Source organism: Gouania willdenowi, chromosome 17 (assembly GCF_900634775.1).
Source record: "Gouania willdenowi chromosome 17, fGouWil2.1, whole genome shotgun sequence".
Lineage (NCBI taxonomy): Eukaryota > Metazoa > Chordata > Actinopteri > Blenniiformes > Gobiesocidae > Gouania > Gouania willdenowi.
Genome location: NC_041060.1, coordinates 7331787 through 7358624, shown reverse-complemented (window position 1 = coordinate 7358624; position 26838 = coordinate 7331787). Strand labels below are relative to the sequence as shown.

The window sequence follows — 26838 nt, the reverse complement described above, 5'->3', positions numbered from 1 at the left end:
GCTCCATTTCTCACATTTTTGTTTATTGAATTGTAAAATATATATATATTATTATTATTTAAGTAATTAGTGAAACTACATTCATGTTTGTGTGATTATATTTGTGTTATTGCAGCATTCACAGGTATTGAGTCTAGTCAAGCAAAGTAGTGAGGTGCTCCAAAACGGAAGTGGTTATTTTTCCAAAATAAAACACTCGTGAAAGACAAATACATTTCTTTTTCTGTTTAAAAAAAATAAATATCTATTATTCTTTCTTTGCAGCCTGACACCAAATAGTGCCTTGAGTTGAATTTCTGTCTAATTTCCTCAAAAATGTTTTTATCATCTTAAATAAAATACAACATTATTATATTATACAATTATTTTATAAATCTACAGATTTATTTTATTATCTATTTTTGGAGAAGGAAAACCCATTTCATTTAACATGTAATTTAAAGGCCCCACAAAATTATAGCAAAGGGCCACATGTGGCCCCCAGTTACCCTAGTCTGGTCTAAACAGTAAAGATGTGAAGGAGGAAATAATCATATTCTGCAAAATTATAGAATAAACATTTAAATCTATTGAATTAGAAACAAGTCTTTTTTAATGTATCTGCATTTTATTGGTTAACACAACAAAAGCCAAGTTTATACCTTGAAAAAGTCACGTATCAAGGTAGAAATCTATACCAAACCTTTTTTTCCTAAAGACATCACACATATAGATCTATAACGGTGGAGTGCGTTGTGTAACTCAGTTGTAATGTAAAGAAAATAAACCCAACATCAAATAAATCACTGACTCATCTTTACAAGGGATAAAAAAAAAAAGACCCGTTCGAACGCACAAATAGTTTAAATACATTTTAGAGGAGGAAAAAATAAAATAAAGGAATAATATAAATAGAGTTTATTTTTTTCCTCCATCTCCATTTTCTTTCCTTGGGCTGTACTTCCTGATTATGGGTGTGACTTCCTGTCTCAGATTATAGTCTTAAACTGTGTTTGAATGGAAGACAAGAAGAGATGCTTTTATTTTGAAAAGGGGACGTTTGATTTTTAGCTTGAAGTTGGTCCCGACTTTACGTACTGCTCGCAATGCATCATGGGATGACTGAGTATGACTATTGTGCCCACAGAGCATACTTAAAAAATGTCCCGATATAGTATACATCCTGGTATTTCTCGCATACTCAATCTTTTCATACTATCTAATGTGAACGCATGTCGTACAAATTTTGATGTTAATCTTAGTACGAGTAGTACGTTAGTACGACATTTGGAACACGGCCTTAGTCTGTGGGGAAGATGGACTTTGTCGTGTAAATCAGCCCGCGACCCCCAAAATAAAAGTTCCAGAGAGCGGGGACCCCCACTGTAGCTGAAGGTGGTTGAACACCAAACTATAAGGGGGAATAAAGGGGAGAGATTTTTGGGGTCCATCCATAAAATCTGCAAAATGATGGTCCATTGTTCTATGAATCTGTGATAACCACATTTATTTATTTATCTGAATAATATCCACTGTTATACAGGAAGTTTATGATTATTTGTGCCATAGTAAAGTCATCCTAAAAATGTAAATTCTTGTTTTAATCAGAAATAAAATAGGTTTAAAGTGACCAAAAATGGTGGGAAAAGGTGGCGAAATGGCATTTTAAAAACCATAGAAATTGGTTAAAAGCTGCAAATTACAGTGGCCACAAACCAAAGTGATCAAAAAATGTGATAAAAAGGGTTCAACATCAAAGTCTCAATATTGGAAAAATGAGTAGGAACAATTAGTTTAAACTGGCAAATAATGGGCATCACAAATCCTGAATGTGGTTAAATTGGCAAAACATACTGTAAGCATGAAATATGGTGAAGAGGTTAAAAGTGAAAAAAATGGGTCGACATGTGTGACATTAGGTGGTAAAAGTGGTGGAACGGTTTTATAAGTAATGAAATTGTCTTGAAAGTAGAAAAATGTGCAGAAAAGGTAGTGAAATTTGATGGAGAAGTGGCAGAAATGGGAGTAATTTAGCAAAAATTCAATAAAATGAGCAGAAATATGGCAAGAAAAGGTGTTCAATAGGTTAAAAATGTGGCAAGTTTGGTGTAGTTGCAGAAAAATGGGCTCAAATTGTTCAAAAATATTCTTAGTTCCTTGAAGGCATCAGTGTCTCGCGACCCCAAGGTTGAGAACCCTGTATTAGAGACAGGTTTGTTCCACCAGCAACACTTCCTGTCTGAGTGTTTGATGTCTATTGTTGCCGTGGTTACTGGGCTGCGTTACTCGTCTGTTCCTCTGCTGCGTGGGTGGTGAGATGGCGCCGCAGGTGGCTGTGTGAGATGAACATCTTGTTACACAACGAGCACCTGAACTGTTTGCAGTCCGTGTGCACAGTCATGTGCACCTTGAGGGAGCCGGACTGGGCGAAGCGTTTGCCGCAGTGCACGCAGCTGTAGCGCTTCTCGCCCGTGTGCACGCTCTGGTGGCGTTTCAGGTTGCTGGAGTCGGAGAAGCGCTTCCCGCAGAGCATGCAGACGAACGGCTTCTCGCCCGTGTGCACCCTCATGTGCGTGGTCAGGTTCTTGAGGCAGGCCAGCTTCTTACCGCAGTAGTTGCAGGCGAAGGACTTGCGCTCGGACTCTTTCAGTGTGACAGACTCGTCTAGGGACGTCGGCGCCCTCTGCTGGTGAACAGAAACACCTGTGGGCTGTAGCCTCGTCTCACTGACGCTGAAGGAGAAGCTGCTGCTGCTGCTGCTGCCAGAATCACTTACATTGTTGCTGTTGTTTAACACAGAGGAACAGCCAGGATCCAGGTCCAGTGCATTCTGGGTAGTAGTGTGGTAGTGCGTTTGGGCAGGGGGCTCAAACACTAGTCTTTCATAACTGCTGGTTTCTGGTCTGTGGTTGCTGCTTTGCTGCTTTTTCTGGACGTACGTAGAGGTGGAACTGACTTCTCCTGTGGTCCATGATTGGGACGCGGCGCCACTCGTGTCTTCTACTTCCTGTTTGACTGGTGAAGACAAATCGTATGTTTCTATGCGTCCATCAGACACGGGGATGAAATCTTCTGCAGAGAGAGGAGGTAGAACATACGTTTGAATCCACAAACACGACAACAGACTCAGAGATCAAAGAGCAGACACTTCCTAGATCAGGGGTCTACAACCTGCGGCTCTGGAGCCTCATGTGGCTCTTTGACTCTTTTGCAATGGCTGCCTATAACTTGACACACACAAAAAATAAAAAATCATGATAGAACATGAATCACATTGTGCAATAACTGTGCCACCGTCCTACTTCACCACATATCAACTTTCCTTGCACCTGTGGAAAACCTTCTGGAATAAAAGAAAGAATTTCATTGCGTGGGGAAAGATTTATTTAACTGTGCCAGCTTATGATGCATGCTTGATATTTGACGAGAAATGACCAATTAGCATGTGTTGGTTAGTCCTACAAGGCCTACACACACACATGTGTTTTGCTGAATCTGGAAAAACCTGGAGAGGTTTTAGCTGAACCTAGGTATGGTGGGTGGAGACTAATTGTGGGTGGAGACTAATTAATGAGAAACACCTGTGAGCTGGCAGGAGAAAAAAATCAGTCAAACTGAAGAGAGAGTGGACAGCAGGAATAGAAATGGAGTTTGATGGCTACTATTCCAGTTTCAGAGACTTAAAAAAGTCCTACAAACTGACTGAATAAGAGGAGCTTTCAAAATAAAAGAAGACTGGATCTGAAAGAATGACAGCTGAAGTCTTCCACTTCAGCTACTGAAGACTTCCTAAGCTAAGTGTTGGATGTTCTACGACTCTCTGCCTCACAAAATAACCCAAAACTAAACACACACACACACACGAATGAAACTGAACTAAGAAAGCAAACCAACAACCCACACTGAAAACTTACCTATTTACTCATAAAACTGGGTTTAAAAACGTTAATGAGCTGAAAGACTGGAGTTCCTCCTCATTTCTTTATTTGAACATTAAAATGAAGTTTAAATTGTGTTCTATGTACGTCTTAGTTTTCTGTTTATTATGATCAGGTGATTATTGTTGGAAGTGAATACAAATTAAGGAAGCTGACGAGTTGTATTTTGATTCATTTAATTTTGGTATTAACGGATATCAGTTATTTTACTTCATATTATGATTTAAAATAAACAGCTTTATAAAAACTAACAAACTGGGGTAGAAGTGACCAATAAACGGTGTCGAAATGGGGATTGTTTTTTAAAAAAAAACACAGAAATTAGTTAAAAGAAGCAAATTAGAGTGAACAAAAACAGACAAAAGTGTTTAACAAAAAGTTTCAAAGTGTTAATATTGGAACAGTTAGTAGTAACAATTAGTTTAAAGTGGGAAATAATGGGTATGACAAATGACATGGTGAAAAAGGTTTTAAGGTGTCAATAATGGGTCGACATATGCAACAATAGGTGTTTATAAAGTTTTATAAGTGCTGAAAAGGGGAAAAAATGTGCAGAGAATGCATTGAAATTTGATAGAGAAGTGGCAGAAATGGGAATAATGTAGCAAAAATGCATTAAAGGGAGTAAAAATATGACAAGAAAAAGTGAATAAAATAGGATAAAATATGGCATGTCATGTAGAGACAGGGCCTATAAGGGGGAATAAAGGGCAGAGATTTTTGGGGTCCATCTATAAAGTCAGTAAAATGATGGTCCATTATTTTATTAATCTGTGATAACCACATTTATTTATCTGAATAATATCCACTGTTATCCAGGAAGTTTGTTATTTAGGCCATAGTATATTGTCATCTAAAAGATGTAAATCCTTGTTTTAATCAGAAATAAAATGGGTTAAAAGTTACAAAAAATGTTGGAAATGGCATTTTAAAAACCACAGAAATTGGTTAAAACTTGCAAATTAGTGTCCAAAAATGAACAAAAGAAGTGGTAAAGTTTCAAAATATTAACATTGGAACATTTAGTAGTAACATTTAGTTTAAACTGGCAAATATTGGGCATGACAAATTGTGAATGTGGTTAAATTGGCAAAAATAAGAATGAAAAATAGGCAAAAATGGGCTCAAATTATTCCAAAAAAATTTGTAGTTTCCTGAAGGCATCTGGAGACCCCCCTCCCATTGTCTCGCGACCCCGAGGTTGAGAACCCCTGGTCTAATGTGAAGCAACTTCAGCAAATGTTAAAACTTGCGCCAAATCTTGCGTAACTTCAGCGTGTGACAATACAGCAGAAAAATATAACAATTGTTTCCTCAATGAAGCATCTTTGGCACCATTTTGAGGAGTTTAAAAACCTGATTAAGGAAAGCTGATGAAAAGGAAAAGGCTCAACTGACGCAGAAATGGTCAATTCTGAAACTGATCTGGGGAAAATTTGAAACTGAGAATCAGATCCTCTGGATGAACAGTTGGATGAAAGGAAATGAGTTACTTACTGTGGGTCTCAGGCTGTGACCATGAGTTGTCGTCCATCTCCTCCACTTTGATGACTGCACTGGTCTCTACAGCAGCCGGCTGGAATCAGAACAGACACAGTGGAAGAAGAAGGATCCATGATGGAGAGGTTCTCTCTGTCCGTCTACTACTCACCGTCTCCTGACTGCGTACTGGTCCAGGGTTGGACAGTGAACCAGGGATGCTGCGCCGTACAGGATCCTGATTGGATGAGCGGGACAGCATCACTCCAACTAGAAAAAGAAACGCACTGTGTTTGTTCTCTTTTGTTAAGGAGATCATGGGGTCACGTGAAATTTTAAACGATCTAAGTCACAGAATTTTCTTTATCGATCACTGTTGTCCTGTTGTTGTTTTCAGGGTTCCTACAGCTTTTGTCTAATTAAATTCTAGAGTTTTTTATTGCCATTTTAAATTAAATTTAAGAGCGACTTCATAGTGAACATATATGGGGGAAAACGCCACATCAGTTACATAGGGTTAGGGTACATTATTTTTTCTAGTGCAGACGTGCAACTGGTGGCCCCCAACGTAAACACACAAAATAAGAGTAAAATACACAAAAAACAGACTAAAAAAAATCAAAATCACTCCAAAAACACAAGATGACTACAATCTATTTTTAAAAAAAATCTTTGTTGGACAGGCAATTTTCATTAAATTTACTTTTTCTCATGTTTATAATTTTTTTTTAACAAATGTTAATTTATATTGAGATGTGAGACTAATTACAATCATAAAATCATAATTATGTGTTAAAATTTAAGACTTTTGAACATCGGACATGAAAACATTTGTCAATTTCTAACATGTAAGGGTTAGCATAACTCTAACCCATAGGGCGGATTCACCATGTCCCTAATCTGTTACCATAGCTACTCAATATCCACAGACGGACCAAATGATCCACCTCAACCATACTTGACTGGTTTTACCTTCTGAACAGATTCAGTTCTTAGTAAAATGTCTTTGAGGTCCTTAAAGAGATCACAACGCTGTGTTCATGAGCTAAAAAAAAGAAAGAATCTGTTATTAAATGCAACTTTGAAGTATAGTTTAACGCAGTGGTTCTTAAACTTTTTGCTCAGAATTATGTTGTTTTTGTCTTTTTATTATTTAAATGCTGGTAATAAGAAGTATTGTTCTCTCTTAGTGCGTGTGACGTTTTTGGTGTCATTTTGTTGTTTGTCCGTTTTTATTATTCAGTATATTTTTTCCTCTTATTTTGTGCTTTTGTTGTCGTTTTGTGAGTTGCTGGTAATATTTAGTATGATTATCATTTTTAACTAAAAAATAAACATTATAAAACCTTATATTTTTAATGCTTTCATTTGTAAATTTTCCTCTCTCTCGCTCACTACCTCCTGTGGTGCCATCGCGTAACCCGAGAGGTACACATACCCCCATTTGAGAAACAATGGACGACCATGATCTGCTGTTTGTTGTCATATGGTGAATTGGCCCTTGTCAGCTTCCGTAAATATGACTTTATTAGCAAACCTTAGCCTTTTTTCCACAATACTGTATTTTGAGTTTATTTTCAAAATGTTTACCTTAATCTCAACATTATATTTCAACTTTATAATCGAAATGTTGACTTTATTCTTGATTTGCCCAAAATCAATCAAAATTGGCCCTAATCCGCAGGTAGGTGTGTGAAGAGTGGCATAATGGGTTTTAAAATGGGCTCCATAAACATACACAGCCATATACGTGTGTTACCTGTGGGTGTCCCAGTCCTCCTCTGCTCCACCCTTGACCCGCTGCTGCTGTTGTTAACCACGGCCCTCAGGGCGGCTCCTCGGGCCGCTTTGAGCTCCATGAGCCGCAATTTTCTGCGCAGCACCTCGTTCTCTCTGCGGCTGCGGGAAACCTCCAGCTGGAGGACGGCATAGCCGCTGTCCACTAGCTCACAGATCTCAGCCACCGCTGTGTTAGCTAGCACCTCCATGATGGAGGCCAGCTGGGAGTGGAAGGAAGCGGCAGGAGACATTGTTCACCGGTGTGTGAAGGTCCCACAGCCCGGTCTGAGGCACTAACTCTGAGAATAACGGACAACTACAGTCCAGGGAAGAGATTCCCAGCTGAAGAGCAATGCTATTGCTAACAATACAGACATATACAGCCGGAAGTGACGAATGCTGTAATTCAATCTGCGCATGCGCAGTCGTTGTATGGGATCTCTTTACTTTTAGTTTTTATCTTTTTACAAAAAGATTTAACCTGTTAATATCTAACATTCAGATAATTATCAAAAGATTTAAAATTGATATTAAAATGTAATATACTATAGTATAGTGTAATTACAATGGCATTTGTCAAACTCATGGCCCGGGTGCAAAATATGGCCCTCTGGAGCATCCAATTTGGCCCGCAGGAGAAAGTAAAAATGACATAAATCATTGTGTAAATGAAACTCAACTATATTTACAGGTACTCACAGTTTTCCCGGTGCTTGTATCACTTGATTTCAGTCATTTTTAATGTTAAACAACACAAAAATCCCCACAGAATTCTTAAATTTTCCTCAAATTATTACATAATATTTCCCTTAATTATATAGAAATTGGTCACACAATCTAGGATAAAATGAAGATCCTGTTGGGACTGATACCTGTCACTTATTGCTTGGATATTGTCGGTTTCTAACACATTTAGTATTTTATGTAATGTATACGTAGAAGTGCAAACTAGGGCACAATAATGTTGAAATTACTTGTTTTCCCGCATAAAATCTGTGGCCTACTTGAGGTCAAACTGCTCCGTATTTGGCCCCTGAACTAAAATGAGTTTGACACCCCATGCTGTTGGTTTTCTGTTTTTTTTTTTTAAAAAAAATACATATTTAAACATTTAAAAATAATAGGAACTGTTCACCCACAAGAAGCCTTAAAAGTGCAGTCCGCAACTCTCAGATCCCACCCTCCTTGCTGCTCTCTTTCCCTGCCTCCAAACTTTCCAAAGTCCCTCCCTCAGAGGAGTTAACAAGCTAACGTTAGTCCGACAGCAACATCACAGTAATATAACATGCTCTGTAAAAGCGTATTACTGCAGTGCTTCTCCCTCTCTATGTGCACACACCTCAGCAGCAGCAGCAACAACACAGTGTCACTTACAGCAGCGCACACGGAGGCTGCTGCGCACATATGAACAACACATGCGCCACAGATTTTTAGTGTAACAATTACAAATCAAACATAATGTAAATCAAGCAGCAGTAATTACCTTTCAAGCAGAATAGTCACCAATTCCATCTTCTACTCCTCCAGACCATACACTGTAAAAGAGACGGCGCTCTAGCGCCGGGAAAGGGGCGGGGACAGTGAATGGGACTTTGGCAATCTGCCAAAGGCTGCAGGAGCAGCAGGGGGGACTCAATGAGCCTTTTTTTTTAGTTTTTTCACACAAACTACTAGTTTGATGTAAAGCTGTCCTTACATAGTGACAACTTTAGCAAATATGACAAAAAGTCACTTTTATAAGAGTTGCAGACTGCACCTTTAACCGTATATAATGATAGTAATAATGCATCAATTTTATATAGTGCTTTTTTGGACACTCAATGATGCTTTACAGAATTAAGGGATTATCCTTTCACTCCACACTTAGTGGTGGTAAACTACTATTGTAGCCAAAGCTGCCCTGGGGCAGACTGACGGAGGCGAGGCTGCCAAAGTGCGCCATCGGCCCCTCCGACCACCATCGTGAATGACGCTTCAGGCCATTCTGCCAGGGCCATCTATGAAATGCTCCCTTCAGGGAAAAGGAATCGCTCCATCAAATGTTCTACTGCTCGCCATTTGAACAGTTTTTTCCCACAAGCTGTGATGAATCTAAACAAGGCACTTTAATTTTGTATGGACTTTTTATTGTACAGAATCGACCCTATAGTATTTTTATGTGCTTTTGTGACTCTTTATTGTACAGTATTTTACATTATCATAGTATTTTTAGTGGCATTGATTGTTGGTTGTTTTTTATTGTGAAATGTCTATTTAAATGTTGACTGTAGGGATGTAACGATTCACTCAACTCCCGATACGATTCGATTCATGATACGATTCTCTCACAATTTATTTTACAAAATGGGACTGTAGACATATGATGACTGAAAAATATTCCTTTATTTTTTTTGGGGTTCAAAACTATACAAAAACTGTACTATTTACCTTTTATTTTTCATTGTAAAAATAATCTCTTGGTAAACTATTCAAAACACTGCAATTTAACTAAAACTAAATCTTGAATGATATAAATAAAGGAATAATACAAATGAAGAAGAAGCCTATTAATTAAAATTCTGGTTCTATAGTAAACAATGCAAAACTGCATAATAGTTTTCATTTTAAAAATGCAACTGAAATTGTATTTTGTGCCTTAACAATTGGACTTAAAAAAAAAAGTCATTGCACTGTATTCAGGTCAGATATTTGTTTGGACCAGCAGAGGGCGCTGGTAACCCAGTGGTCGGTTGGCCCTGCAGATATCTTGCAGTGAAGAAGAGATGCTATGCTAGCAGACAGAGCTAATAGAAAATGTGACTTTTACAGATATTCACTTAATATTACAGATATTCTTTCAGTGGTAAAGGGTTAAGGAATCATTTATGAATATGTTTAAGAGTAGAAGGCGTCCAGAAAGAAAGTAGTAGCAGATTCCGCCCGCCGTCAAAACTTCTGGTTGTGCCTTGTGGTGATTTTTTTAATTGATGGTAAAAATCTGTATTTAATTATGAATAAGGGACCCATTTGCAAAAATTGAAAAATGACATATGAACAACAGATGCTACAAATTTCTGTTTTTATTTTGTGATGCAACCTCAAACATTAATAAATGTAGTAAAAAAAAATCAGTATTGTAAGTGTTGCTCTGTGAAGACAAGAGGAACCTTTGAATCCCAAAGCTTTGATGCTGTGAGGCAGAAATGATAACCACTTCACCAGCGTGCTGCCCTTTGCTGTAACACATGAAACAAACTAAACAAAGTAAAAACATTACATCATTAGATTTATAAAGCAGGTTCTTCACCTTTTCAGCCTGCGACCCCCAAAATAAAGATGCCAGAGACCGGGGACCCCCCCACTGTAGCTGACGGTGGTTGAAGACAGACATGAACATTTAAGAACAGTCATGTGGAGACAGGGCCATCTATAAGGAGGAATAAAGGGGAAATATTTTTGGGGTCCATCCATGAAGTCAGCAACATGATGGTCCATTGTTCTATGAATCTGTGATAACCATATTTATTTGTTCATCTGAATAATATCCACTGTTATCCAGGAAGTTCATCCTCATTTATGCCATAGTATATAGTCATCTTAAAGATGTAAATCCTTGTTTTAATCAGAAATTAAATGTGTGAATAAATGTGCTGAAAAGGCATTGAAATTTGATGAAGAGGCAAAAATGGGAGTATTGCAGCAAAAATATGTTAAATGGAGCAAAAAATATGGCAAGAAAAAGTGATAAATAGGTTAAAATATGGAACAAAAAAATGGTAAAAAGGATTGAACTTCAAAAGTTCAATATTGGAAAAAAATAGTAGGAACAATTTGTTTAAACTGGCAAATAATGGGCATGACAAATCATTGAATGGGGTTAAATTGTCAAAAATAAGCATTGAAATGTGATGGAGAAGTGGCAGAAATGAGAGTAATGTAGCAAAAATGCAATAAAAGGAGCAAAAACATGGCAAAAAAAGTGATAAATAGGTTAAACTAGAAAAGCATTTAAGAGCGCAGACCTCTGCCAAGCAGCTCAAGCTCAGCTAACACGCTCCGGTCATGGTAACATGGTAAATTCAGGATTACCTGGATTAAATTTAGCTCAACCTGTCAACATTGAGCTGTTGACTCTGAGAGAACCTATGACATCAAGTTCCACAGTGTGGATGGGATATATATATCTATATTTTATTTTGGTAGCCAAAACATCACCAAAATGTAATCACGTTCCTTATCCCATTTATCTATTTTCCTAGAAATTTCATCCAAAGCCGTTCATAACTTTTCACATTATCTTGCTAACACACTGACAGACAGAGACAAACGGAGGGTAAAACATAACCTCACCGCTCTGCGATTGGCAGAGAAAATATGACAAGTTTGGTGTAGTTGCAGAAAAATAAGCAAGATTGAGCTCAAATTGTTCAGAAAATATTATTAGTTTCTTGAAAGCAACTGGAGACCCCAAATGGGTTGTGAACCCCTGGTATAAAGAACCAAGAACAACCCTGGGTGTGTTTTCTCAGGGCCCAGGAGGAGGGTGACAGTTCTTCATGTGTAGTTTGAGGCTGTATTTGACGATGAAGCTCTTGGAGCAGATGGAGCAGACGAACGGCCGCTCCCCGGTGTGAACGCTCATGTGTCCCTTCAGGTGAGATGACTGGGTGAACTTCTTGCCACATTGGCTGCAGGCGAACGGCTTCTGGCCCGTGTGCAGACGCATGTGCACGTCGCGGTTCTGCGCCGTGGCGTAGGTCTTATTGCAGATGGAACAGATGAAGCGTTTCTTTTTAAACCCCGGCTGTCCCTCACACTGCTGGGCGGGGCCTGACTGATCGCTGTAGAGGGCAAAGTTCATCATGTCGCCCTCGTCGTACTCAAAGGTAGAGTTGCTGCCTTCAGAGAGATGACAGTCAGTGGAGGTGGAGCCTGAGACGCTGATCAGCTTCAGTCCAAAAGCGTCTCCGTCCATGTTGTCAGTTTGGTGAAACTGATTATAACTCATAGAGATTTTGGGCTGTTTGGTCCACGTTGGGTCAACATTCACATCCACTTCTTCTGTTTGTGAATCCACTGCTAAGTTGCCGCGAAAGAACATTTGTCTCTCCGAGTTGGATCGAGCGATAGAACATTCCTGAATCAGTTGGATATCAGAGTCCATCTGTGAGGAAAGGGAACAGGCAGACTCCACAGCATCCCTCCCCACATCCACAGCTAAACGTCGAGAGCATCCAGGTGATTCAGGAAGAGAAGAGCCAAGAGTGTAGGACACAATCATCTTCTGTGTTCCTGCAGTAGCTGTGGATGGTTTTATCTGCTCAGGAGACGACTTCCTCTCTGCGTCTTCTTTCCCAGGCTGAACTCTCCTCACGCTCCAGCTGTTCATAGTCGATGCATTTCGTTCCCTGGCCGTCGCTCCTTCAGCAGATGTTTTTTCTGTAATAGAAAATCATGCATAACTTTCATAAACAGAATTATCAACAATGGCACTTTTTTTTTTTTTTAAACCAAAACTCCATTAACTGCAGAATTGCATAAAATTAAAAGTGAGATCATTCTTATACTACAACCCAATGTCTGTTTTTTGAAATATTAGCATAAATTTCCCAAAACACCAATTGGATGAGAAAAAAACCGAGGATTATTCCTAATTTTAAAAACCTACCAGTAGCCCTTTAAAGAGTTTTGATTTGGAACAAAAGAAATATTCGCATCGATTGTAAATGCGAGAATATTCAATTTCCACTCACCCTCCTCAATATCGTCATCACTGTCCTCATCTTTGATCAGAACCACGTCTGGAAGCTGAAAATCACAGGAAAAGGAAATAAATAAGTCACACTGATCTCAAGGAATAGTTTTATGCCACAATAAAACTAGTGATAAATCAAAATGTTTGGTGGAAAACCCAAAATTCACACTTTCCCACCGAAATAAGCCAACCGAAACTAGGGGTGAGTATTGGCAAGGATTTTGCAATACGATACATGTCACAATGCAATATTGCGATGTCACGATATATTGTGATATTCTACCCAGTTAATATCAAAATTTAATGCAGAGATGAAAATGCAAGTTGCTGTATATGTTCATCAGAAGATAATGATCATTCAGAGGACAAATTGAGTCTAAACCATTTGCTTCAAAACTATTCTATTCGCCCACTATATACATGTCCGCCATGTTTTTCATTGCCTGTGGGAGGAACACGGACCCTCAGCGTTGAAAATAAACACCAAAGAGGTACCCCGTGCGTCGAACACTGATGCTAAGGGGTCCTGACCGATGGTCAATATGAGACGAGTTGAGGATGACACTGTGTTGCTAAAACGTGTGATGCACTCGTGGCCCTCAGGCTTCTCAGCATTAGTGATAATTCTCCACGAATCGATATTGCAAGTGCTGCTGCTCATGTCTGTGTAAAGGCTCAGCCAATCACTTCACTGGCTCCGCCTTATGTTCTTTGATTGACAGACCGAAGTTATTCTGCTGAAAAACATTATGAAATAAAAAGGCCATTGTGAAAAAGGACATTATGAAATAAAAAGGCCATTGTGAAAAAGGACATTATGAAATAAAAAGGCCATTGTGAAAAAGGACATTATGAAATAAAAGACCATTGTGGAAATAGACATTTAAGAATAATAAAACGTGTTTCTTAATAATATTACCTTATTTAAAAATGTAATGGCCATATTATATATTTGTCTGTTATTTATCAAAATTGTTTTTATTTCAAAATGTTTTTGTTTTTTTTAATTTATGACTATATATAGCCTATTGCTCTTGATGAATAGCATCACTTTAACCCACTCTTGACTCCGTTATTTACCTCCTGCACTCTACCTCCTCCGTCCGCCTCTCCATCACGTGCGCTCTGCGGGGCTTTCGTAGACGGTGCTTCTGCCACAGACGGTGTAACCTCCGGGTTCCCCTCCGCCTGTCCTCCGCTGCTACCCCGGACCACTATAGATTCTATGAGGTGCAGTTTCTTCCGTAGGTCGTCGTTCTCCTGGTGTCTGCGGTCTATCTCCCGCTGCAGGGTGGCGTAGCCCTCGGTAACCAGCTCACAGATCTCCAGCACCGCCGCCTTGGTGAGCGCCCCCATGATGAGGGACAGCTGCTCCTGGAGCACCCGGCTGCTCAGCACCGACATCCGGACAACTGACTACTTACACCGAGCTGCTGCGGAGCGGAATAAAGACTCTGATAGGAGCCTTTATCTGTTTTAAGTAGAGCCGTTCGTGTCCACTGGAGTGGGCAGACTGTTTTCCTTCTTTATCTGACGTCACTTCCGCTACTAGTACTACACATTACCATAGACTGCTGCGCTACAAGGCGGCCATCTTGGACCGGTGGCAATCGCTCCTCCAGTTCATTACATTTAAAGAGGAATGATGTGCTGACACAATTAAAGTTATCATAAATCACTCTAAAACAATTTTCACGAGGTTTGTTTGTAACAAACGTCAGACATAATAGATAGATAGATAGGAAAGGAACCCAGAAAACGTTCAGCTGTGCACAGGTTTTTTTTTATTGACATCAAGGCTATACATTGCATTTGACAATTATTATTGTATAATTGTACTGCTGTATAATTATTTCTATTCTTATAAATATCATTCTCATATTATTGTGTTATTTATATTGTATATTATAGTTCCTGGTATTCTCAGTTATTATTCTTGTTGCTAATTTATTATTATATTATCTTATTATTAATAAATATTGTTTATTATTAATATTATTTTATTATTGTTACTGGATTCTTAAATTATTTTGTCATTATTGTTATAACCATCACTATCACTACTACATCATTATTAATTATTGTAGCCAAAAAACTGAAATATTCAATGGGTGTGGAGATTAAGTATTGAGTGGTAAAACCAGCATTTAAAATATATCCATGCACCTTGTATCAAAATATATCCATGCACCTTGTGTGACGTTTTTTTTAATTATTATTATTATTTTTTTAATAAAACAGTTTGGAAATCGGTTCAAAATTCAACGAATAAACTACTTAGAGATTGAGAAATACCTCTTTCTGGCGTAATGTCCATGCACCGCTGCCTCCACCACCACCGGTTCAAGATGGCGGCGCTGTTGACGTGTTCCTCCACGGTCAATGTGGCGTCTACCTACTGTACATAATGTCTATGCACGTTACGAACGGGTTGTCTCAAACTGAGGGGGCGGCCCCTAGTGACCAGAGAGGCAAAAATGATTACATATACACAGAAAAATAAAATAAAGATTGAATATACACCATTGGTAGTCAGTAGGGTTGAAGAAAACTATTAATACATATTGAAGCCCAATGCCACCATTCAAAAAAAAAAAAAAAAAAAAACTTGGGAAAAGTCAAATATTTAAAAATTCTTAAGTTAATTATGACTTAGTTTATCATTATTATTTTTACTTTTCCTAGCTTTTTTGTTTTTAACTGGCGGTAATGGGCTTTCATACATGTGACATTTTATTTATTTATTTAATTTTGAACAAACTAATTAAAATGGATAAAACAAAACGAAACGAACAAAAAAACCAATATCAAAAATCTGACAAATAAGTCAATTTCAATATAATATACATTTAATAAAAAAACCCATCCATCTAAGGATTTCTTATGCAAGTTAAAACAAAAGTTTAATGTTGTTTTGAGTAAATGTGTTTTTTTAATTAATATTTAATTAATATTATTATTATTATCATTACATGCAAGTACAAAGACTTTTGGATTTTATTACAGGGATTTCGGGTCAGGATTCTGGTTTTCAATCTCAAGTTTTATCAGATTAAGTTTGGTTTGAAAATTAAGGATAAAAATAAATATTTTTGTATCACAAATTTTTTGTTTTGGCAAAAAAAAAAAAAAAAAAAGGAAGCTATGCTTTTCACATTTTTTAGATGAGTTAAAAATATTTATAGATCATTTTAGGTTTGTTCAATCTGCTAAAACTTCCCAAATTACTGGAAATTTGAATATGAATTATTTTGGTTTTAGTTCTTGATTGCCAACGTTGTTTATTGTTTTGATCAGTCTTGTATATTTTGTTTATGTAATTTTCATTTTTTCCACATTCAAATTGACTCCTATGGGCAATCTAGAGACTCCATTCAACCTAACAGCCACGTTTTTTGTTTGGAGAACATGCAAACTCCACACAGAAAGGACCTAAATAATAAGTGTCCACCCCAGGGCTTAAACCCAGGACCTTCTTACTGAGGTAAATGTGAACATTAGTGCGTGGACTGAATTTGAAAGAAACACTTCTATGCATCCGTCTCTACATCCCACAACTTTTACTTCTTTTTTTCCAAACAAAATATTTTCCATTTATCTATGAGGTCTACACTGCTAAAAATAAATAAATAAATGTATTGTCTCCAATAGCTTTAAGTTTTTAGTGACCATGATCTGAGGAAGAACATCCGTACACGTTCTGCGTGCCAACTCAATTCTTGGAAGGCAAGCTTCACAATCACACAGTAAAGGCAATAGTTATCCAACTTACTTTTATATGCAAATGAACACCCACGTATGAAACATGCTTTGGAAAATATAGAGAACAGACCACTGCTTTAGGATGGCTTTGTGATTTTATACAGTCAAAGTGGACCTGAGATCAGTCCACGTTCTAGTTGAGGTAAGATTAACTTCTAGATCAGGTCTGAAGAAAATGTATTCCTAAAGAGTAACTAAACCCCAAAACATGCTGAATAAATATGTATTTGGTATGAAATAGTGTTGTTGATTGATCCTGGTCCAACTCTAACCAGTTCTAAATGGGCTTGCCCCTCCACCTTTAATGGATTTTATACTTAAAAAAAACCTCACACTGTAATACCTACCAGAACCTTGACTGTGTAGTACAAAGGCAACGTCCTAAATGTAGCCATATAGTGTCTATCAGAGGCACACAATTATGGAATACACTTCCAGAAAACATCAGAAACTGTGGCAATTATCCAACCTTCAAATCAGTTCATGCACCCATAGATAATATTGTACTTATTTATTGGGCTCTTTTATCTCCTGACTGTTGTTTGTTATAGTAAATACTAAATAATATATGTGGTATCATGTTTTGTCATCAGTCAGGCATATTTATGTTGATGCTGTTTTGCTGACACATTGATTAATATGTAATGTACTAATTCAAATAAATAAGTGAAATTAAATTGTGTGTTCCTAGTGCAGCCGAGGGGAGGGACTGCTTTGACTGGGCGAGTCGTAACTGCTCTAGGAGCCCCGCCCATAATCAAGGCATTAAAAAAAATACCGCTAGAGGTAAGTCAGTAAAAACCCAGGGGTTTAGTTACATTTTAACAAAAGCAGTACTGTACACACATTAAGGCGGCACGATTTTAGCTCAAAACAAAATCCTGATTTTTACTTTGAAAACTTGATTTTCCCCCCCCCTTTAAAAAAAAAAAAAAAAAAAAAGACACTGGATTAAATTATTTCAAGTATTTTCTTTTAATTAAAAAGTGAAAATAAATTTCTGTATTGGGAATAAAGTGCAACTGCAAAGCTTCAACAAAGAATATTAAATCCTTCCCAACCAAAAATGAATCCCTAAGGATTTTTGAAAAGGGAACGTAAGAAAAACTCTGGCATTAAAGTGTAACTAAACCCTAAACTCACTTTTTTCTATTTGGCTATTAAGTAGTGCTGTTGATTGATCCTAGTCCCACTCTTCACATTTTCGTAAAAGTATTTTAATTTTGCGTATTTAGTTGTAAAATGTCAGAGCTACTGGTCACTAAGGGTTGAACTCCGGCGATTACAATTGAATTTAGCTATTGGCTGAGATGCATTATCATGCATCACCTATTTTCACTGTTGGCCCCGCCCCTCCTATAAAAGCTGAGAGGAGGGAGGGGGGCTTCCTCCAATCATTGACAGCCCTAATGCGGAAGTCCTCTCTTCGATAAAGAACAGATTCTGCGCTTATCAGAGGGTTCATCAATCTGTGTGTATGTACAGACACATAGTGTGTGTATGTACAGACACATAGTGTGTGTATGTACAGACACATAGTGTGTGTATTTCCGTCTGTCTCTGTGTGTGTGCGGACTGTGTGTCTGAGGTGGTGGGAGAGCAGGGCTGTGTGTGAGCTTCATGTCATGACTGTGTGTGCCTGCCGTTGTAGTGTGAACTCGCTATGCGTGTGTGTATTAAAGTCCGTCACTGCGCACAGCGCTAACCGGCTGCCTGACTGGGCGTGTCTTACTGCTACAGCAGTAACGCCCGTAATCAAGGCATTTTTTTTAATTTCCCCCCTAGTTACAGGTCAGCAGGGGTTTAGTTACTCTTTAAAGAACCTCACACAAAATTCACATTTAAAAAGAGGTTCTAGTGGGGGTCTATCACTTTAAATGTGTTTGAAACCTGTTTTTTCAGTAGTTTGTAAAGGGACCATGTCCTTAGCAACGTGGAATGCCACCACATCTGGAATCCTTTTCCACGCCGCTTGGGTAGCGCCAATTACTACGGTGGCCTGTAGGAGCACAGCTCAAAGACGGCCTGCGGAGACTCATACCAGAAATCAATTTTCCGATTCAATAAATATTCCAATTTTCATTTTAAATCGATTAATCGTGTAGACTTACACACAGTAGTAGTCAAAATCCTCAGCTTGTTGTTTTGTTTTGCCTTTAGGTTCTAAAACTCGTCAGTGATCAGGTTGCTTCAGTCAGGTGGTGATGTTTGTGCTGATGGATCCTTAAGTTCTGTTTGCCCGCAAACCTTTTCCCACAGAACTCGCAGGCGAACGGTCGCTCCCCAGTGTGGACGCTCTGGTGCGTTTTCAGGTGACCCGACTGCGTGAAGCGTTTCCCGCATTGAGCGCAGCTGTACGGTCGCTCCCCGGTGTGAACGCGAACGTGGGTCTCCAGGCTTCGAGCCGACATGAAACATTTGCCGCAGTAGCTGCAGGTGAAGCGTCTGTCCCGGCTGTATTTGTTGAGTTCTGCTGGGTCGAGTCCGGAGCTACTCAGAGCAAACGCTAATGGGATACTGGGAGCGTTAAAATCTGAGGTTTTATCCAAAACTGGCAACCTGTGGTTTGGTTTTAAGTATGGCCGATGAGCCATTACACTCTGTAGAGCCTGGTTTGTCCACGAGGAGCTCAAATCCATGTCTGCGTCATGGAGGCGGGAGCTGACCATGGAAATGTCTTGCTTCAGCTCTAAAGTGGCAGACAGCGACGTCGCACATTCTCCAGACGTACGCAGGAATTGTTTAGTCGTATGAGTCGAGGTTGGAGAATAGCTGTCTGTCTCGCCGGATAAATCAAACACCATGTCAGAGGAGGAGCTCTGGTTGCTGAGCTGCTGATCCTGCTGCTCCGCCCGTTCAGTACGGTGCTGGTTCCACATCTGTACGTCAACTGGTGCAGATGTGACGCTGATCCCAGACGGGCCTTCGTTGCTATCATCGGGCTCCGACGGTCGTACATCTGTTCCGGGACACAAAAACCAAATAGTGTTCATATTAGTGTTCATAAGATACTTTTTTTTAAATCAGAAAATGAAGCAAAGAATTGTAAAAGTTTAAGTTTGTGAATAAATTTGATCTTTAAAGGAAAGAAAGTGGACATTCAGTTAAAAAGTAATATTTTAAAAAGTAGAAATTTTTGAAAGAGATAAAAATAAAGTCAAACTTTTTTTTTTTACCATGAATAAGATTTTTTTCAGATCTTATTTATGAATATTGGGGTGCGCTCTGGTTCTCAGGAGCGTTCTGTCAGGGTGCTTTTAAGTCTATTGATGTGTTTCACGAGTTTTTACTCATCTTTGATATTTTTGCACAAAAGCTGTTAATGAAGAAATCAACCAGTGATGTTTTTCATTCTTTGTAATATTCAGCGTTTTCTTTTTGTTTTACAATAAAAACTGAATAATAATAAAAACAGATAAAAAAACAAACTGTTCATATTAGGGGTGTGCACTGACATGAATGTGACGATTCGCATGTCACAATACAATATATCTCAGAAGGAGGACTGGGCAAAAAAAAAAAATCGATTTATCGAATTTATAGATCAGATTATTTTTATTTTGCTAATTCGAGTTTAAAAAGAAAAAACTGTTCCCACCACAGCTTTTTCAGACTTTTTAGCGTTCCATCCTTGTGGGTTACCATAGCACGATGTGAGCCAGCCCCCTCTTTGTTTACATGTGTTTACCCTTTGAGTAGGCTACATGTGTGCCACAGGCATGTTTTATTTTTTTATTCACACTATGCTGAGATGCTAAGGGAAGAGTTTATTATTTTTTTAATTTTAATGTTATATGTTGTAACCTGGGTTAAAGCTTGACATTTTTATTTTGGGATTGTTCTATGCATTTTAACTCTTGAGAACAATCACAGCAATAAAGCTGCACTTTTGACAATATATCTGATGCCTGCAGTAATTTTCAAGTGCATTGAAAGAAAATAATTGAAAATCGAATTGAAACTCAAATTTTTCTTTAAAAAATCTGAGATTTTTTTTTTTTTGGCAAAATCGCCCAGCTCTACCGGGAACTAAACAACACCTTATACATCACGATATATTGCGACATCCATATTTACAAATTATCTCTTTTCAAGTACAAAATGGTATGAAATACAATTTTTCATTTTTTAAAAAATAAAGGAAATTCAAGTACCAATATCAAAAGCAAATGGTCGAATTACATTTTTAACAACAAATTCTGATTCTGTCAATGTTGTGAATTTTTGTATTTATTTATTTTAAAGTAAAAATACATCTATAAAAGTGCCCAGTATGTTTTATGAAAATAAAGCTAAAATGTATTGAGGATTGAGGTAGTTTAACAAGGTCTGATGTGGTTCACTGACACCCAGTGACCAGGCGTTTACATGCTATGCATATGTTAGCGCAATTAAATGTTATTTTCGTTAAGAAACATGATTAAAAATATCGATTTGGACATTTTCTGGATCGAAACAATAATCGCGCGGTGAAATATTGCGATGTATGGCTGAATCTTTTTTTTTTTTCTTACACCCTCAGTTACAAGCAATAAAATAAGATATCAACAGTCACTTTTTCGTTATGGATAAATCTCGTTAATGTAAAAACCAAACACAAAAAACAAACTCTCCAACTCACTGTTGTGTTTGTGTGCGTTGTTGCAGGTCATTTCTTCACCATCTTCAATCAGCAGAAGCTCTTCTGTCATGTGGTTTTCATTCAGATCCTCTTTAATCCTTTCCTCCTTTATGAGAACAACCTCATCTGAATGTTGCTGCAGATTCACTGCAGGTTCCACTGAGGAGGAATCCTGGCACGGGAAGATATTAAAGCAATGAACACCTGATATTATACGTTAAATTAGGGATGGGCAACTCGTCTGATCTCATGGCAATCAATACAATGAATTACAAATCATGTTTTTTCAAGGTTTTCTGTTTTTACAACTGATTTAAGAAATTTAAGCACCGCCGAATTCGAAAATGTTACCTGTTTTTGGGATTTTTTTCAGATTAGGCTTTTGTGCTTATTCGATTAAAAAAAAATAATAATAATCATCTTATTTCATGCTTATGATTACATTATTGATCTTTTTTGTAAATATTTCTCTTCTAGAATAGGTTTTTAAATTAAAAAAAATTGTTTTCCAACAAGTTATTTTTTCAATGTTACAAAAGTTTAGTGTACATTGAATAGTTGACGTTGATAAAGGTAAAAACATATGACCTGGATATTAGGTCCACATTGTTCAAAATTCAGGGCAGATTAGGTTACTGCCTTACATAAACTCTTCAAAATGTGATTATTTAAAGAAATAATTTTGAAACACCTGTACATTAAAAAAAATAAAATAAAATCATGTGGCGATGGATCAAAAAAGTTAACCTGATAGAGCAACACCAATGTGACTTTTAATCCAGCAAAATAAAACTGTCCAAAATTCATGAAATAAAACGTGGACAACAAATTAAATATTGGCCAGTGTTATCAAGATTCATGTCAGCGTTCAGAATATTGACTGATCAGAGCATTAATATAAAACTTGTAAAAAAAATGTACGTTTTCATTGTCATTTTAGATATTTTCTGGTCATTTTAATGAATTTTTGGTATCAATTGTTTTTGTTGTTGTTTTGGACGTGTAATCGAGGAAAAAGTGTTCCCGTTGCGATGCATTTCAATATCAAAAGGTCTGGAAAAACATCCATGAAAGCTTAAAAACTTTGAAGTGTTTTTTATTTTTTTAAATTCAGGTGTTTCCATTACCAGTTTTTTTTTTTTTGCGCTTATTAGATTTTGCGCTTTTCCAAGGGTAATGGAAACACGGCTCCAATTGTTGAGCATATTTCACTATAGATCAACTAAACTTAACATTTTTGGTTGGTGCGTTGATATTTTTGTTCAGTATAAATGTGCAGCATTGACAGGGTCAGGAAGTAGCAGGGCTCTATGTCTCACCCCTTTAATTGCCTCTGTGGTCACTTCTGTGTTAGGAACCAGTGAAGCACTCCTCAGGGTTGAGGCCGTTGGCTGCTTGGAGCACAATAATGCAGCTGGTTCAGGGCACTCTGGATAACAAGATAAACACAAAAAGACACAACTATTTCAAGTTGTCATGCGATCAACTTTCTTATTATCTAACACAGTGGTTCTCAAACGTCTTTGGCTCAAGTACGACTTCAACATTTTGTCAAAATTCTGTGAAAAAACAACTATAGAACATAATGATGGAATGAATGAGTGATAACACACATTTTGTAAATAAGTGGAATGAAACAGTATTTAATGCCTCCTGAATAGATTTATTTCCCTCCTAATGTGGGACCGAGGCTGATTCTTGTATTTTCAGTTTATGTTCTAATCAAGATCACTTCTATCATCATTTTCGGGGTAAGCTACGAAGCTAAATTACCTCTTATCGTGCTAACTTCCGGGATTTAATCAGTGTGTGCTGTCCTACGAAGCTCACTAATGTCTCACGGAGCTAAATCACCATGGTAACTTAGGCTGAACGACTAACCTGAGCAAGTACTAAAGCCCCGCCTCCTGACCAATCAGTTCTCTAAGAAAACGACCTGCCCATTGTTAGAAGATCCTGGTTGGTGATTTGACAGCTGTGTTTAGGGAATAAAGATTATTAATGGATAAATGCATTCATTTAATTTACTGATGACATCCTTTAGGAAAGATGAACTGATCTACAGCCAGCTGATGAAGCCTGTGTCTCTGTATGCACGGACGGGTGAAGTCATCCATTAATTCATTCATTCATATGCTATAGTGAGGCTGACAGCATCAGCGGGAACATACTACAATGAAACAATGCACTCTCATCCCAGTGTGTGTGTGATAGAGGTCTACGTGAATAGAAACGTGTGTGCTGTAATAAAGTTCACCTGATCACAGCGCTGTCAGTTTATCATACGATGGATTAATATCATAAATAATCTCAAGCTCTTATGCCTTCACAGTGTCAGGAGCTTTCTGCCTTTCCTGTAACTACAGTGTTGTTTTTGGTCTGAATAATGGATTTTAATTATTCATAATTTTAAACTGAACCAATAAGCTCTACTTTGGTCTCATCTGTCCACAGGACGTTCTCCCAGAAGGATTTTGGCTTCCTCAGGTACGTTTTGGCAAAATATAGTCTGGCTTTTTGGTAAAGCACATCATTGTACTGTTAATAGAAAATGAAATGAGGCCTTCAAAAAAAACAAAAAAAAAGAACACGGTCCCTACGGTTAAACATGGTGAAGTTTCACTGAGGTTTTGGGGTTGTCTTGCTGCTTCTGGCATATATATTTATTAGGGATGTAACGATTCACTCAACTCCCGATACGATTCGATTGACGATACTGGGCTAACGATACGATTCTCTCACAATTTATTTTACAAAATGGGATTGTATATAAATGACTGAAAAATATTCCTTTATTTTTTTTGGGAAAATACTGTACTATTGTTCATTGTCAAAAGAATCCCTTGATAAACTATTCAAAACAATGCAATTTAACTAACAATAAATCTTGAATGAAATAAATAAAAGAATAATACAAATGAAGAAGAAGCTTATTATTTAAATTCTGGCTCCATAGTAAACAATACAAAACTGCTTAATAGTTCTTTTTCTTTTTAAAAGTGCAACTGAAAATGTATTTTGTGCCTTAACAATTGAACTTAAAAAAAAAAAACAAAACAGTCATTGCACTGTATTTACATCAGATATTTGCTTGAACCAGCAGAGGGCGCTGGTAACCCAGTGGTCAGTTGGCATGCAGATATCTTGCAGTGAAGAAGAGACAGAGCTAATAGAAAAACATGACTTTTACAGATATTCACGTAATATTACAGATATTCTTTCGGTGCTAAAGGGGTAAGGAATCATTTATAAACATGTTTAAGAGTAGAAGGCGGCCAGAAAGAAAGTATTAGCAGATTTCAATCGCCGCCAACACTTCTGGATAGCGCCATCTGCTGGTTAAAAAAAGTACTGCGATTCGATTTTCACAGCATCGATGTGAAACTTGATACCTATGAATCGATTTTTAACTGCCTTACGATTAATCGTTACATCCCTAACATTTATAGCTTCTTTTGTTTTAAAATACTTGTTTTAGGAGTCGCCACTTTCGCTAGTTCTCAGAACAGCATGAAAACCACAGTTAGATGGATTTCTAAGTAAATAAATAACTCACTCACACGTTCTGTCCCTTATAGGCAAAAAAGCCAAAAGTGGCACATTTTGTATAGTTGTTTGTTAATAAATGTGCCTGTGTGACATTTTGCATCAGCAGATTTAACCTAGAATTGTCTAAAATAAATTAAACGATAATTATATCATATATTGTCATTTTTCAGAAAAAATATCGAGATATGATTTTTGGTCCAATCGCCCAGCTCTAATCCGAATATTAAAAAAAAAAAGATGGTCTAAATCTGAAATGTACTGGAGGGTCCTGGTTCTGAAATAAATAAATAAACCTCACCAATGGGGACCTTCTCCTCATCATCATCATCCTCTTCCTCTTCCAGTCCTTGGTAGTCCAGCACCAGGTTGAGCCCTCGGTGTCCCCGGGCAACGATGGACTCTATGAGCTCCATCTTCCTCCTCAGAGCTTCGTTCTCTTCGTGACTGCGGCTGATCTCCAGCTGTAGCACCGCGTAGCCTTCATCCACCAGCTCACAGATCTCTGCTACAGCCGCCTTAGTGAGAGCCTCCATGATGGAGCCCAGCTGTGAATGTAACGCTTTCCGGGCCGTCATCTCGGATAGCAATAATATGGTTTTTATTTAAAACCAGCGGTGCTTTTCGGACAGAAATGACCCGCTAATGATGAGCTTTTAGCGGCCTGACGATGTTTCCTGTGCCCGAGGGGCGTTTGCTATTGTTTAGTTGCTAGCCCGTGTCCTCGTTAGCTGGGTTGCCAGATATGCATGATTGCGTCCAGCTACAAAACTGTTAAAAGGTGAAAAAAATTATTACAACTGCCAGTTTATCGTTTCAATTACAAATATACATCGAACCGTTCACCCTAATTCAGTAGCTTTTTGCTTGAATTGTGGAATTAAAAGTCGTCTAAAAACCGGAGAAAAACCAAAACATGGCAAAACCATGTTAAAAGACTTCCGGTTAATATTTTCAGAACAAAACACTTTGCTGTACTCTGAAAAGTTTTTTCCAATTCTTCATCTCTTCTTTATGGCAGAAATGCCTCTAGACTTGTTCCATTTATGAAAAAACTTGATATTTTTCAATAGCCCAATCTGTTGTTTGATAAGTACATTGTTAAACCCTTTCATTCTTTTTTGTCTTTCAATGTTGTCTATAATCTGTAATAATGTGAAAGGTGCCTTTTTGTTTGTATCTGTACTTGTTCAATTAAAAAAAAAAAAAAAGAAAATTACAAAAATCCTCAACTATTTTGTCCACTGCTGCATAAAATAATCCACTGGTCGATTAAAATAAATCATTAAAGCTGTACAACAGCATAATAAAGCTGACTTGTGCCTCGTTTAATATCTCGCAACCCTTATTTCAAAACCAGTAACTCTTTATCTACAAGACTGATAATTTATTAAACTGGAAGTATCATTTTATTAGTTTTTTTTTCTCCGCCGCAGATCCCGTTCAGTTGTAAGATTTCCCATAACACCTAAATGCGGCAAACATTTGGTTTCCATAGAAACATCAAATACCATAACACCACAGTAACAGCTAATGCAAGAAGAAGAAAGATGGTTTACAGTAAACAAAAAACACGAGCAATTAAACCTAACCAAAACATAAATTACTATTGTTGTTTGCTTTCATTAGTTAAATTATTGTTTATTTGTAGCTGAAGCTAAAAAAAAAAAAAGTTTAAGAACGGAGCGATTTGACGTATTTAGAGAGTAAGTACAGTACAGTTAGTTATGAGCAGCTGCGATACCGTTAGTTATAGAACTGGTAAATTGGCCTAATTCTAAAGATTAAATTAAGTAGGAAGTAAATTATCCACCAAATTATTTAAAGTATATTGTAAAAATGTGATAAGGTTTCAGTTTATAAGTTTAAATCCGGTTATTTGTGCCTAATGATCAGAAGTGGCAAATTAAATGTGTAAAACATTTTTTATTTTTATTTATTTTTACTGAATATAATCTTAAAACCAAGCCTATTAATTATTATAAGAAATAAAATGAATA

The 26838-nt window shown here is 37.5% G+C and overlaps 4 protein-coding genes across 5 annotated transcripts in view; 1 reads left to right on the top strand and 3 right to left on the bottom strand.

Moving 5' to 3' along the window:
* Nucleotides 1-1547: 1547 nt before the first annotated feature.
* On the bottom strand, nucleotides 1548-7571 carry LOC114479134 (transcription factor che-1-like). The gene is made up of 4 exons (XM_028472645.1): nucleotides 7156-7571; nucleotides 5569-5666; nucleotides 5415-5493; nucleotides 1548-3051 (listed from the first exon to the last, which is right to left on the bottom strand). Exons 1-4 carry the CDS (start codon nucleotides 7424-7426, stop codon nucleotides 2249-2251), a joined length of 1251 nt encoding a protein of 416 aa, XP_028328446.1. The 5' UTR covers nucleotides 7427-7571; the 3' UTR covers nucleotides 1548-2248.
* A 3465-nt stretch (nucleotides 7572-11036) lies between these two features.
* On the bottom strand, nucleotides 11037-14438 carry LOC114479133 (zinc finger protein 35-like). Its single transcript, XM_028472644.1, has 3 exons — nucleotides 13990-14438; nucleotides 12908-12962; nucleotides 11037-12593 (listed from the first exon to the last, which is right to left on the bottom strand). The coding sequence occupies exons 1-3, from the start codon at nucleotides 14311-14313 to the stop codon at nucleotides 11680-11682; spliced, it is 1293 nt and encodes a 430-aa protein (XP_028328445.1). The 5' UTR covers nucleotides 14314-14438; the 3' UTR covers nucleotides 11037-11679.
* A 2091-nt stretch (nucleotides 14439-16529) lies between these two features.
* Nucleotides 16530-25769, bottom strand: LOC114479131 (zinc finger protein 45-like). Of its 2 annotated transcripts, XR_003675956.1 has the most exons (5): nucleotides 25140-25769; nucleotides 22612-22721; nucleotides 21293-21464; nucleotides 18783-19630; nucleotides 16530-18696 (listed from the first exon to the last, which is right to left on the bottom strand). XR_003675956.1 is itself a non-coding variant. In XM_028472640.1 (4 exons), exons 1-4 carry the CDS (start codon nucleotides 25414-25416, stop codon nucleotides 18852-18854), a joined length of 1338 nt encoding a protein of 445 aa, XP_028328441.1. In that variant the 5' UTR covers nucleotides 25417-25769; the 3' UTR covers nucleotides 16530-18851. The 2 variants fall into 2 exon arrangements, 1 of the variants encoding a protein (XP_028328441.1); XM_028472640.1 differs by having other exon boundaries at nucleotides 16530-19630.
* A 600-nt stretch (nucleotides 25770-26369) lies between these two features.
* The window catches only part of dnaaf11 (dynein axonemal assembly factor 11), a 45743-nt gene continuing 45274 nt past the window's right edge, over nucleotides 26370-26838 (top strand). The window contains exon 1 of the mRNA XM_028472642.1: nucleotides 26370-26398. Coding sequence (XP_028328443.1) covers nucleotides 26389-26398 — 10 coding nt within the window. The 5' untranslated portion in view covers nucleotides 26370-26388. The remainder of the gene's footprint in view (nucleotides 26399-26838) is intronic.